The following is a 14,793-nucleotide window of genomic DNA, read 5'->3' on the forward strand; positions in this document are numbered from 1 at the left end:
AGGTGGGGGGGACGGTTTAGTCAGGTGCTTTTGAAACTAAGTTGGTATCAGAGCCACAAGGTGAGCAGTGGCTGGGACAAGGAAAGAAAGAAGCAGTGTCACCTGGGGAGGTGCTGCTGTCCCTCAGCCTGGGACCTTCCCCCACACCTGAGAGTTAGGGGCTAGGTCTTCCTCTGGGCACTCTCCGTGAAAGCCCCAGGGAAACGTCCTGCCTCTGCCTGCATCCTGAGGTGACGTCTAGTCAGGCCCTCCTCACAGTGGCTCACTCAAATCAGGCTGTCGAAGGCCTTGCTTCAGTGCCCGTCTGCATGTTTCACTTGTACTCTGGTGTGGGTGGTGTGCCAGGCTGTGGGTTCGACCCTTGACCTGTGCAATTTCTGTTCACACCACGTATGTCAAGGCAGATGATGTTGTCTCCATTTTACAGATGAGTTCACTGGGGTGCAGACGTTCAGTATTTGCCCAGCGTCATCCAATGAGGTATAAAGCCTAGATTCAAGCCCAGGGCTTTGTGGCTTTCCACTTGATTCAAAGCCTATGGTGGAGTCTCAGGAGACCCTGAGGGACTTCTGCCCTCACTTTTAAAAAATTTTGCTTGGAAATGGTCATTAAGAGAGGCAGGGTAGCATTACGGTGAAGTACAGGGAAGCTGAAGTCAGACTGCTGGGTTCAAGTCCCATCTCTTTAAGAGTTGTGTGATCTTAGACAAGGTACATAATGTCTTGTGCCTCAGTTTCCTCTCCTGTAAGATGAGGATTATAATGATTGTGAGGATTTGATGAGTTCGTACATGTAAATATGTGTAAACTGCTTAGAACAGTGCCTGAGACGTGGTAAGTAGCCAGTAAATGTTATTTTAAAATTAATGAAATTTATTAAACTTACAAATTTTATAAAAGTTACAATTATGAATGTTATAAAAGGAGTGCCCTTCCCCTTGGAAACTAATGGTGGGCTGGGTCCCCTGGCAGGTCTCTCGGCGCTTCGGCACAATGAGCTCCATGTCTGGGGCCGACGACACCGTGTACATGGAGTACCACTCCTCACGGAGCAGGGCTGCCACGAAGCACGTGCACCCACTTTTCAAGCGCTTCAGGAAGTGACGTCCACGGGTCGTGCTGGTGAAGGCTGGTGCTCAGTGTTGACGTTGGAAAGGGGTTTTCAACGTGACCTTTTCTTTCCACATCCGTGTCCTTCAGCATTGGCCAAGCTGATCTAGAATCAATAGCTGCCGACTGTGTTGAAGAAAATGCATCAGGAGCTTGCTTCTGTCTTCGTGGATCATCCAGGGTCTTAAAACAAGCGAGGCGGGGATATATTTTTTGGTCTTTTCAGATCGCTTTTCAAACTTGTTGAGGAATGGTCATTCCTGTATATAAAAATTTGTAATATTTAAGGTGTATTTATCTTAATGTTCTCCTGCATAAACAGGAGTGGAACATTGAACCAGTCTTCGTTGTAGGCCTGGGTTCTGTCTAGATGACAAACCCTCATCAGGGCCCCACTTTGTAGCAGGCACAGAGGAGTAAGATGGAGCCCATCCCCAGGGAGCTACTGGGGAGACAGGAAGAAAAGACTTGCCCCTTGGTGTGGAAGTGCTGATGGGGAAGGGCCCTGGGGAGCTTGGGGAGGATGGTCCAGCCAGAGGGAAGAGTGTGAGGCGTTGGCAGTCCTGTCTGTTCACTGCTTAGCTCAGGTGGATTCCATCGCGTGTAGGTCCTCTGGGTCCCCTGAAGGCCATCAGGTGCACACAGCTCTGATGGTTGATCTGTGAGAAAATGATGTCTTATTTCTCCCCCAAAACAGCATTTTTGATATTGCTGGGGGGCTGGATTCCTCTTCTCATAGCAGTTTAGTACCCTTGGGTCTTTAGTGGCTGGTTCCTCTGTTCTGAAAAAAGCCTTTGGGCTTTTTTTCTCTTGTTTTTGGTATGAAAGAAAATATGTTAAGGAAAAGACACACAAGGCAGGATTGCTCTATAAAAGACACACAAGGCATAGGTCATGAAGAAAATTGTTATTTTCAGGACTTATTGTCATTCTAATAGGCAACAGTGCTCACACCTGGGGAGTGTCGAAGGCCCGTGCTAAATAAGGCCTCTACATTTGGAGTCCCTGCCCACCTCTGCCGCTCAGCAGCAGCACGCCATGTCCCGTGTTGTCACTGCCCACACGCCTGCACCAGTGCTGCCCAAAGCAGCCGCAGACCAGCCCTGGGGAGAGGACAGTGTCCATTTTGTCATGAGTGCTTGGAAGCAAGAGCCGCCTTCCCAAATTCCACTTCTCTGAGCTCACTTTTTGGGGACAGACACGTTCTCATAGTCTGGCCAGTGGTTGGTGCCGACAGGCAGCTAGCCACTCTGGCTGTGCAAACCCCAGACATGGCCTGAGCACCCGGAGGCCTGTGCTCAGGCACGCACGCAGTAAGGCCTGCAGAGCTGCCCATCACTCACCCCGGTGGGCTGGCACCCAAATGTCTCAAACTTGATTCTAACCATTCTTATTTCCAGATTCTCATCTCCTAGCACACCTTTATGCTTGAGCTACTCAAATAATACCAAACGCGTCTTCTATTTTCACACTTGTCTTTGGTGCTTGTTGTTTTCTTGTTCTCTAACCTGTCTACTGGCAGTGTTGAATTTCACCTGAGCCCCGTGATGCTGGAAAACAGGCAGTGAAATCCCCCATCATCTGTGTTCTGGAAACCAGCTTACTGCAAAGAACCAGCCTTCCGCCTGTGGCTTAGATAAGACTTACGGGTGCCCCCTCGTTTACTCGTGACAGGGCCAGACACATACCCTCCAAATTCCCATTCTTTACCTCAAGCGATTAGCTGAATTGCTTGTTCCTAGTGATCAGTTGGAACAAATTGCTTGTTAACCAAACCTCACTTAAGATTTTTTTCCCTCCCCCAGGCCCCTGAACTTTGGCGCACCCTCAGCCTACAGCCCCTCCTGAGAACAGGCTGGACTCAGGGAAAATGTTGTCTCATCTACTCTCTGGCCATGCCATTCCCACTCATGCCATTTTCTGCCGCTCTCTTTCTACTTGTTTCCTCCCTATGAGAGAAAAATATTTTTGCCTCAACCTTGAGACACTCACAGACCTTACAGTCAGCACGTTCTCCCTATTGCGATAGCTGCCCCCACCCCCCCCTTTGCAATAAACCTTTCAAATAAAGTCTCCGTACAAGTCTGGATTTGATTTTTTTTTTTATTGAGTTAATGATAAGTTACAATCTTGTGAAATTTCAGTTGTACATTATTGTTTGTCAGTCATGTTGTAGGTGCACCCCTTCACTCTTTGTGCCCGCCCCCCACCTCACCTTTCCCCTGGTAGCCACTAATCTGTTCTCTTTGTCTACATTTTTAAATTCCTCATATGAGTGCAGTCATACAGAGATTGTCCTTCTCTATCTGGCTTATTTCACTTAACATAGTTCCCTCAAAGTCCATCCATGTTGCAAAAATCGTCCCATTTGCACTACCGCTGAGTAGTGTTCCATTGTATATATATACCACATCTTCTTTATCCAATCATCTGTTGATGGGCACTTAGGTTGCTTCCACGTCTTGGCTATTGTAAATAATGCTGCAATGAACATAGATGTGCATAGGACTTTTGGAATTGCTGACTTCAAGCTCTTTGGATAGATACCCAGTAGTGGGATAGCTGGGTCGTATGGAGTTCTATTTTTAATTTTTTGAGCAATCTCCATACTGTTTTCCATAGTGGCTGCACCAGTTTGCATTTCCACCAGCAGTGTATGAAGGTTCCTTTTTCTCCACAACCTCTCCAACATTTGTTACTATTAGTTTTAGATATTTTTGTCATTCTAATGGGTGTAAGGTGATATCTTAGTGTAGTTTTGATTTGCATTTCCATGATGATCAGCGGTGATGAACATCTTTTCATGTGCCTATTGACCATCCATATATCTTCTTTGGAGAAATGTCTGTTCATGTCTCCTGCCCATTTTTTGATCGGGTTGTTTGATTTTTTGTTGTTGAGTTGTGTGAGTTCTTTATATGTTATGAATATTAAGCCTTTGTCAGATGTATGACTTGCAAATATTTTTTCCCAGTTAGTGGTTTGTTTTTTTGTTTCAATCCTGTTTTCCTTTGCCTTGAAGAAGCTCTTTAGTCTGATGAAGTCCCATTTGTTTATTCTTTCTATTGTTTCCCTTCTCTGAGAAGACATGGTGTCTGGAAAGATCCTTTTAATACTGATGTCAAAGAGTGTATTGCCTACATTTTCTTCTAGAAGCCTTATTGTTTCAGGTCTCAGCTTTAGGTCTTTGATCCATTTTGAGTTTATTTTGGTGAATGGTGAAAATGAATGGTCAATTTTTCATTCTTTTGCATGTGACTTTCCAGTTTTCCCAGCACCATTTGTTGAAAAGACTTTTTTTCCTCCATTATATGCCCTCAACTCCTTTGTTGAAGATTAGCTGTCCATAGATGTGTGGTTTTATTTCTGGGCTTTCAGTTCTGTTCCATTGATCTGTGCACCTGTTTTTGTACCAGTACCATGCTGTTTTGATTACTGTAGCTTTGTAGTATGTTTTGAAGTCAGGGATTGTGATGCCTCCAGCTGTGTTCTTTTTTCTCAGGATTGCTTTAGCCATTCAGGGTCTTTGGTTGCCCCATATGAATTTTAGGATTCTTTGTTCTAATTCTGTAAAGAATGTCATTGGGATTCTGATTGGGATGGCGTTGAATCTGTAGATTGCTTTAGGTAGAATGGACATTTTAACTATGTTTATTCTTCCAATCCATATGCATGGAATGTCCCTCCATCTCTTTATGTCATCATCCATTTCTTTCAGAAAAGCTTTGTAATTTTCATTGTATAAGTCTTTCACTTCCTTAGTTAAATTCACCCCAAGGTATTTTATTCTTTTTGTAGCGATTGTGAATGGTATTGTGTTCTTGAGTTCTTTTTCTGTTAGTTTGTTATTAGAGTATAGGAATGCTACTGATTTATGTAAATTGATCTTATACCCTTCAACTTTGCTGTAGTTGTTGATTACTTCTAAAAGTTTTCCAATGGATTCTTTGGGGTTTTCTATATATAAGATCATGTCATCTGCAAACGGCGAGAGTTTCACTTCTTCCCTCCCTATTTGGATTCCTTTTATTACTTTTTCTTGCCTGATTGCTCTGGCCAGGACCTCCAGTACTATGTTAAATAAGAGTGATGATAGAGGGCATCCTTGTCTCTTTCCTGTTTTCAGGGGGATGGCGCTCGGTTTTTGCCCATTGAGTATGATGTTGGCTGTGGCTTTGTCATATATGGCCTTTATTATGTTGAGATAGTTCCCTTCTATCCCCATTTTGTTCAGAGTTTTTATCATAAATGGCTGTTGGATCTTGCCAAATGCTTTCTCTGCATCTATTGAGATGATCACGTGGTTTTTATTCCTCAGTTTGTTGAGGTGGTATATCACGTTGATTTGCAGATGTTGAACCATCCCTGTGGCCCTGGTATGAATACCACTTGATCATAATGTATGATCCTTTTGATGAATTGCTGAATTCGGGTTGCCAAAATTTTGTTGAGAATTTTTGCATCTATGTTCATCAGCGATATTGGCCTGTAGTTCTCCTTTTTCATGCTGTTCTTGTCAGGCTTTGGTATCAGCGTGATGTTGGCCTCGTAGAATGTGTTAGGAAGTGTTCCATCCTTCCTAATTTTTTGGAGTAGCTTGAAAAGGATAGATATTAAATCCTGTCTGAAAGTTTGGTAGAATTCCCCAGGAAAGCCATCTGGTCCTGGGGTTTTATTCTTTGGGATGCTTTTGATTGCTGTTTCAATCTCTTTCCTTGTGATTGGTCTCTTCAAATTGTCTGCCTCTTCTTGAGTGAGCTTTGGGAGATTGTAGGAGATTGTAGGAGTTGTGAGTGAACTGCTCACTGGTAGACATCTGTTCTGTTACCCCTTCCTCCTGCATTTTCCCTGAACCAGCCCTTACACCCCATGGCAGGTGGAATTTGCAGGACGAAATACCAAATAGGAGAGCTGCACAATGAGCTACCGAGGTTTGCTCAGGGTCCTTTGAGTCTTCCATTGCACACTGGTCAGCATATGCCTTTGAGGAAGCTACCCGAGGCTGAGAAAGGAACCACACGAAAGGATTATGGGGTCTTACCCAGGGCCAGGACTTTTCCAATTCCCACCAGCCAGAGTGACACACCTCAGTGTAAATTAACGTTACATCGGCCCTGTTTCTAGCAAAGTAAAAGCAAGACCCCAGAGGATCAAAGTGTTTCCAAGTAACTTACCACATCCCAGAATAAAGCTAATTGTTGCAATACAAAAATATCCAAAAATTGGTAAAGTAGAACAATGTCTGACATCCAATCAGTAATTACCAGGCAAGCAAAGAGTTGGGAAAATACAACCCATAATGAAAAAGAAAGTTAAAAGGACCCAGAAATGACCCTGATGATAAAATTAGTACACAGGGCATTAAAAGTTGTAACTCTGTGGGGCTGTCCCAGTGGCATAGTGGTTTAGTTCACATGCTCTGCTTTGGTGGCCCAGGGTTTGCCGATTTCAATCACAGGCATGGACCTATCCACCGCTTATTAAGCCATTCTGTGGCAGGCATCCCACAAATAAAATAGAGGAAGATTGATACAGATACAGCTCGGGACCAATCTTCCTCAGCAAAAAGAGGATTGGCAGTGGATGGATAGCTCAGGGCTAATCTTCCTCAAAAAGAAAAAGTTGTAACTATTCCATATATTCACAAAGCTAGAGGAAAGACTTAACGTGTTAGGTTGACCCAGAAGGTATAACAAAGACCCACATTGAATTTCTAGAGATGAAAACTACAATATCTCAAATGAAAAATACATTTTGTGGGTGTCTTGGACAGCTTCTGAAATGGCTCCCAATTATCCTGCCTCCTGGTATTCAAGCCCGTGTGTATTCCTCTCTCTTGAGTGTGAGCCAGAAGTACAGACTTGGCTCTAATGGACAAAATCCATCAACAGTGATGGGATATCCAAAGGCTTTGACTTCTGTCTTGTTTCCATACTCTCTCTAACTCTTCTCATTTGCTTGTTCTGACAAAGCAAGCTGCCCAGTGGAGAGGCCCCCATAACAAGCATCTGAAGGGGGCCTTGGCCCAATGGCCCATGATGGACTAAATCCTGCCAACAACCACATGAGGGAGATTGGAAACAGATCCTTTCCTGGTTGAGCCCTAAGATGACTGCACCCCTGACCTGCCCCTTAATTGCAGCCTGTGAGAGACCCTGAACCAGAGGACCCAGCTTCCTGGATTCCTGATGCACAGAAACTGTAAGCCAATAAATGTCATCATTTTAAACCACTGGATTTTTTTTTTTTTTTTTTGAGGAAGATTAGCCCTGAGCTAGCTACTGCCTGTTCTCCTCTTTTTTGCTGAGGAAGGCTGGCCCTGAGCTAACATCCATGCCCATCCTCCTCTACTTTTTATGTGGGATGCCTACCACAGCATGGTGTGCCAAGCGGTGCCATGTCCACACTCGGGATCCAAAATGGCAAACCCTGGGCCGCCAAGAAGTGAAATGTGTGAACTTAACTGCTGCACCACCAGGCTGGTCCCAAAACCACTGGATTTTTAATTTTCAAAAAATTTTAGATTTTCTTATTATTTACATCTCTTTTTTAAAGAAAGAGAATTGATTGCTAAGTTCTGGAGATGGATAGTGGTCATGGTTACACAGCAATAGGTAATGAATGCAGATTTTGGTACCAGAGTGAGATGCTGTTTAACAAATACCACTAAATGTGGGAGTGGCTTTGGAACTAGGAAGTGGGCAGAGGCAGGAAGGATTTTGGGGAACGTGTTAGGGAATGCCTAAACTGCCGTGAACAGATGGTAAAAATCCTGACCTTGAGGATGCTACCAGTGAGTGCACATGAGTGAAAAGGAGGTGAGGAACCTGTTAATGGAAACTGGTGGCAGGGGGATCTCTGTTCCACAGTGGCAGGAAACTGAGTGGTGCTGTCATCTGCAGTTATGTGGAAAGCAGAATGTGTCCAATGGACTTTGTGATCTAGATTTGCAAAGATTTGCAAGCAAAATGTTCAAGGTGCCTCCTGATTTTTTCATGCTGCTTAAATAGTAAACTGTGAAAGGAGAAAGAAAAAGGGCAGAACTATTTCTAAAAAGGAGCCAGTTCTCAATGGTTTCAAAAATTCTCAGACTGTCTAACAGTAACTGATAACTAAAACAGTGGGATTATTGGAGATTAGATATCGTAAAAGGAAAGATTAGTGAACTTGAAAATATATCAACACAAATGTCCAAAGTGAAACACAGAAAAAAGACTGAGACAAAATGAGCAGAGCATCAGTGAGCCATGGGGCAGCTTCAGGCGGCCTAATCTGTGTGTGTTCTGAGTCCTTGAAGCAGAAGAGGGAGAAGCAAAGATTGAAAAAAAAGGTTGAGGAAATAATGGCTGAAATCTTTCCAAACTTGATTAAAACTATAAATTTCCAGTTCCAAGAAACTCAGTGAACCCCAAGCACAAGAAATACAAAAGAAACTACACCAATGTACATCATAATCAAATTGCTTAAAATCAGTGATAAAAAGAAAATCATAAAAAGGAGCCTCGAGGACACTGTGCAGGGGAAAACAGATCGAGAACATCAGATTTCTTATCAAAAACCATGCAAGCTGGAAGACAGTGGAGCAGCATCTTGAGGTACTGAAAGAAAAAAACAATGACCTAGAATTCCATTCTAGCGAGAAGATCTTTCAAAACCAAAAGTGAAATTTTTTCAGATATGGGAGTGCTGAAAGAATTCATCACAGCAGACCTGCACTACAAGTCATGTTAAAGGAAGTCCTTCAAGGAGAGGAAGTAATGCTAGTTAGAAATCTCTATCTGCACAAAGGAAGGAAGACCACTGCAAAGTGCAGTGGTAAATATAGAAGATTTTCTTAGTATTTACATCTTTCGTAAAAAGGAAATTTAATTGCTAAGTTCTGGAGAGGGATAGTGGTCATGGCTGCACAACAATGTGAATGTACTTAATGCCACTGAATTGTGCACTTAAAAGTGGTTAAAATGGTAAACTTTATGTTGTGTATATTTTACCACAATAAAAGAAGATAACTGTTTAAAGCATAGATAATGTATTGTGGAGTTTATAACACGTAAAAGTAAAATGTATAACAACAAGAGCACAAAAGCCAAGAGGGTAGAAATGGAAGTATACTATTGTAAGGCTCTTGTGTTATACATGACGTGGTGTAATATTACTTGAATGTGGCCTATGATAAGTTAAAACAACCACAAAAGCAACCACTGAAATAACACATCAAAGAATTATGGCTAATAGGCCAACATAGGAGTTCATGGAATGAACTCATGGACTCATGAACAACATGGAATTGTGAAAACCCTCAAGAACGCAGAAAGAGAGGAAGGAGGACACAGAGCAGATGGGCTAGAGAATAACCAGAAATGGTCTAAACACTCTCAACTAAAAGGCAGAGATTGTCAGATTTTGAAAAGAAGAGCCAAAGTATGCTGCCTATAAGATTAAATATTAGGATGCAAATAGGTTAAAAGTAATATTAAAATGGAAAAGTGTGTACTACACTAACACTAAGCAGAGGCTGGAGTGGCTATATTAATAGTGGGCACAGTAGATTTCAGAGCAAAGACTATTACCAGGGTCATTTTATAATGCTAAAAAGTGGTCAATTCATAAATAGGAAATAATAATTCTAAACATTTATATCCCTAATAGTTTAAAAAATGCATGAAGCAAAAACTGATAGACCAGCGAGAAGAAATAGACCAATTCACAACTATATTGCGAGATCTTAATACGTTTCTCTCAATCACTGATAGAGTAAGTAAACCAAAAACCAGTAAAGATACAGAAGACTTGAACAGCGCTATCAACCAACTTGTCCTAATGGACATTTGGAGAAAACCACCTAGTAAGAGCATAATCCACTTTTCAGGTTCACACAGATCATTTGCTCAGAGAGATGCAATTCTAGCCCATACAACAAGTTCTAATAAATTTAAAAGGATTCAAGTCATACAAGCTACGTTCTGTGACTACAGTGGAATTAAATTTAAAAAGCAATAAACGGAAAATCTCTGGAAAACCCCCAAATATTTGAAACCTAAGTAACACAATTCTAAATAAAAAAGAACAAAATCAAAGGGAAATTAGTATTTTAAATTGAGTGAAATTGAAAACTGTTTTTTTTATTTTATTTTCTGTACATTATGATGTTTTGACATCTTAAAAACCTTTCTGGCTGGGGAGAGACTTTTCCTTGCTTGGCTAACCAATTTTTTTTTTTTAATTGAGTTCATAATAGTTTACATCACTGTGAAATTTCAGTTGTGCATATTTCTTGTCTGTCACCACACAAGTGCTCCCCTTCACCCCCTGTGCCCACCCCCACTCCCCACCCCCTGGTAACCACTGAACTGTTTTCTTTGTCCATGTATTTGTTTGTATTCCACATATGAGTGAAATCATGGTGTTTGTCTTTCTCAGTCTGGCTTATTTTGCTTAGCATAATACCCTCCAGATGTTGTTGCAAATGGGATGAATTTGTCTTTTTTTATGGCTGATTAGTATTCCATTGTGTATATATATCACATCTTCTGTATCCAATCATCAGTCGATAGGCACTTGGATTGTTTCCGTGTCTTTAGCCAATTCTTGAGATAACAAAGGGCTCAGTGAGGAGCATGTCTTTGATCTGAAAACTAACCAGTCCAGAACCCTGCCTCCTCTATCTGGTTGTCCCATACACCCCAGGTGGCAATATTCTTCTGCCTTAATCATCCCAGGGCCAGGTACCAGGCAACTAGGGACCACTGTTATAGTTTAGAGCCTGCGGAAATTATTCAAACCAGCCAATCCTAAACTGTTCCTCCTGCCCTGTCTTGCCTGTAGCACAGAAACTCCAATAGAGGTTCTAGTCTCAGCTTTCCCCTTCTCCTGCTTTCTGCCTGCCTACCACCCTGAGGCTTCCCCCTGTGACCTTGCATGGCATGGTGTGCTGTGCCTCCTGTTTCTAGGACCTGTAAACATACTAAACTTTGTTCCCCTGAGCCTCTCTTGTGTCTCCTTTTGTGGTCGCACCTGACTGACCATCACATAAAGAACACAGAACAAAAACCAACATATCAAAATGTGGGGTATGCAGCCAATGCCGTACCTAGAGGGAAATGTGTAGCATTAAACTATATTAGAAATGAAGATCTCAAACCAATGACCTCAACTTTCAATTTAAGAAACAAGAAAAAGAAGAGCAAATAAAACACAAAGCAAGCAAAAGGAAAGAGATAAAAATCAATGAGAGAGGAAACAAAACATGATACAGAAACTGACAAAACTGAAAACTGATTCTTTGGAAAAAATCAATAAAATTGATAAACTTTTAGCCAGACTGATCAGGAAAAAAAGAGAAAAGACACAAATTACCAATATCAGGAACAAGAGCAGTGACATTACTATAAATTCTACAGATATTTAAAGGTGACTAAGTGAATATTATGAACAACTGTATGCACTCTTCCCCCCAGAAAATCAATCTATGAAGAGAATGTTACTTTGATGATAAAAGCAAAGACAGTCTAAGAAAAGAAAATTACAGACCGATATTTCTCACAAATGTAGATGCAGAAGTTCTTAACAAAATTTAGCGAATCAAACCTAAAAATCTATAATAAGGATGTTACATCATGACTAAGTGGATTTTATCCCAAGATTGCAAAGTTGGTTTAACATTTGAAAATCAATCAGTGTCATTCACCATATTGAAAAACCATATGATCATCTCAATAGATAGAAAGAAAGCATTTGACAAAATCCAACATTCTTTCATGATAAAAATTCTCAGGAGACCAGGAGTAGATGAAAACTTTCTCAAACTGATGTAGGGCATCTACAAAAAACTTACTAACATCATACTTAATGTCAAAAGATTGAATGCTTTCTTGCTAAGATCAGGGACTGCAAATATGTCCATGTCTCTTTTATTTGACATTGTACTGGGGGCTCTAGCCAGTGTAATAAGGTAATAAAAAAAATAGTAAAAGTCATACAGATTGGAAAGGAAGGAATAAAACCATCTTTATTTGCAGAAGACATGATTATCTATGTAAAAAATCTCATTGAATCTGCAGAAAAAGCTCCTAGGACTAGTGAGTGAGTTTAGCATGGTTGCAGGATATAATATCAACATACATAAATCAGTTACATTTTTATAAACTAGCAGCAAACGATTGGAAATTGAAACAAAAATACTATTTACAATAGCATAAAAAATGAAATGCTTAAGGATTATCTGCCAAGAGATATTAATTCTGCCTATATTAATATTAAATATTAATATTTTAAGTAAAATATTAAATCTATTTTAAATCAAACTCTTATCCAGGCTTTTCATGGAAATTTACAAACTAATTGTAAAATAAATATCAAAGAGTAAAGAAACAAAAAGATTAAAGATGATTTACAAGAAGAGTGCTGTAGGCACAGGAACAGAAAAATACACCAATGGAATGGAATAGAGAGCCTAGAAAACTGTTGCCAATCTTCCTCCTTTCTTGCTTGAGGAAGATTAGCCCTGAACTAACATCTGTACTAATCTTCCTCTATTTTGTATGTTGGTCTCTGCCACAGCATGGCTGCTCAGTGGTGCTAGGTCTGCAGCTAGGATCCAGACCCGTGAACCCTGGGCCACTGAAGAGGAGCACACCAAACGTAACCACTATGTCACAGGGCAGGCCCAAATTCCCTCATTTTTATTTGTCTGAGAAAGTGTGTTTCTCTTTCACTTTTCAAGAATAATATTCTGGATACAGAATTCTAGGTTAGTGGTTCCCACCCACCTCAACGCCTTAAATATTTCACACCACTCTCTTCTTGCTTGCATGGTTTCTGAAGAGAAGTCCGATGTAGTTCTTATCCTTGATAGGTAAAGTGTGTTTTTCCTCAGGTTTCTTTCAAGATTTCCTCTCTCTCTTCAATTTTCTGCAGTTTGGATATGATATGTCTAGGCATAGATGTCTTTGGTATTTATCCTGCTTGGCATCATCTTAGCTTCTGAATGAGTAGTTTGGTGTCTGTCACTAATTTTGGAAAATTCTCAGTCATTGCTTGGAAAATTTCTTTGTTCATTTCTTCTTTTTCCTGTATTCCATTATGCATATGTTATACCTTTAAAAATTGTCTTATAGTTCTTGGATATTCTGTTCTGTCTTCTTCATTCTTATTTCTCTTTGTGTTTCAATTTTAGAAGCTTCTATTGACGTTTATTCAAGCTCACTGATTCTTTCTTGGGCGTGTCCAGTCTATTGATAAGATGATCAAAGGCGTTCTTCACTTCTTTACAGTGCTTTTTATTTCTAGCATTTCCTTCCAGTTCTTTCTTAGAATCTCCATCTCTCTGATTTCACTTCCCGTCTGTTCTTTCATGTTGTCTACTTTTTCTGTGACAGCCCTTAACATATTAGACATAGTTATCTTAAATTTGTAGTCTGATAACACCCACATCTCTGCTGTATCTGAGTCTGGTTCTCATGCTTGCTCTCTCATCAAAGCGTTTTTTGTCTTTTAGGATGCCTTGTAATTTTTTGTTGGCAGCCTGACATGATGCACTGGGTAAAAGGCACTGGGGTAAACAGGCTGCTAGTGCAAGGCTTCCTGTTTATCTGGCTAGGAGTTAGGCTGTGTTTACTATTTGTTGTAGCTGTAAGTGTCAGAGGCTAAATGTCCTCTCATTTTCTTGGGTTTTTTTTGTTTCCCCTTATCCACAGGAGCCCTACTGAGGTGCTGGTAAGATATCGGAGAAGGGGAAACATTCTCTAATCTTGTGATTAGGTCTCAGTCTCTTGGTGAGCCTATGCCCTGTGCTGTGACCTTCTCAAGTGCTTCTCAGATTGCCCCCCCTTAGGTAGGACAGGAAGGCTAGAGCGGGCTGTAGCTGGGTATTTACCTTTCCCCAGGTCAGTTAGGCCCTAGTGAAACCTCAGTCAGTCAGGCTTTGGTGAAACAGTTTTTCCTGAAAGCGGTCCTTGTGAAGTCCTTGTGAAGAAGAACAGCGTGGTCCCTCCCGGAAGCATGGGCCCATTGTTCTCCGATCTGCGTCGTGAGAACCTGGTAGAGCTCCTGGGGGTAACTCAGCCGCGTGTGAGGGCTTCCTCAAGGCTGGAGCCCTGGTGTTTCTGACTCTCAGGCCTGCACGCTGAGCCTCCAGCAGCTCATCGCTCGCGGTTCGCGTCTCCCCCCCCGGGACCGGCTCCACAGAGGTTCTGCTCTCGGCTTCCTCTCTGCTAAGCTGTGATTTTCTGTCTCCCCCTGTCGTTCTCACCATTTACGGGGCAGCGCTGTGCCCTGTGACCTCAGTTCTCTGCTGGATCTAAGAAAATTGTTGTTTTTTAGTTTGTTAAGCCTTTTTCTTGTTGTTAGTATGAGAATGATGACTTCCAAGGTCCTTACATGCCAAACTGGAAACTGGAAGTCTAGGTTGTCATTTCACTTTCTTGATAATGTCCTTTGAAGCACAAAAGTGTTTAATTTTGATGAACTACAACTTCCTTACTTTTTCTTTTGTTGTTTGTGCTTTAAGTGTCTTATCTAAGAAACCATTGCCAGGGGCCAACCCCGTGGCCAAGTGGTTAAGTTCATGTGCTCCATCTTCTGTGGCCCAGAGTTTCACCAAGTCGGATCCTGGGCGCAGACATGGCACCGCTCATCAGGCCACGTTGAGGCAGCATCACACATGCCACAACTAGAAGGACCCACA

General features: G+C 41.5%; 1 protein-coding gene across 2 annotated transcripts in view; it reads left to right on the forward strand.

Annotated features, from left to right (window-relative positions):
* ERCC3 (ERCC excision repair 3, TFIIH core complex helicase subunit) overlaps positions 1-3,198 on the forward strand; it is a 33,332-nt gene extending 30,134 nt beyond the window's left edge. For both annotated transcript variants that reach the window (XR_011428674.1, XM_023622674.2), the window contains one exon: positions 972-3,198. Coding sequence is in view for 1 of the 2 variants with exons in the window: in XM_023622674.2 (XP_023478442.1) it covers positions 972-1,103 (132 nt within the window). In the remaining variant the exon portion in view is untranslated. The remainder of the gene's footprint in view (positions 1-971) is intronic.
* The last annotated feature ends 11,595 nt before the right edge of the window (positions 3,199-14,793 follow it).

The sequence above is a fragment of the Equus caballus genome, chromosome 18 (genome assembly GCF_041296265.1).
Source record: "Equus caballus isolate H_3958 breed thoroughbred chromosome 18, TB-T2T, whole genome shotgun sequence".
NCBI lineage: Eukaryota > Metazoa > Chordata > Mammalia > Perissodactyla > Equidae > Equus > Equus caballus.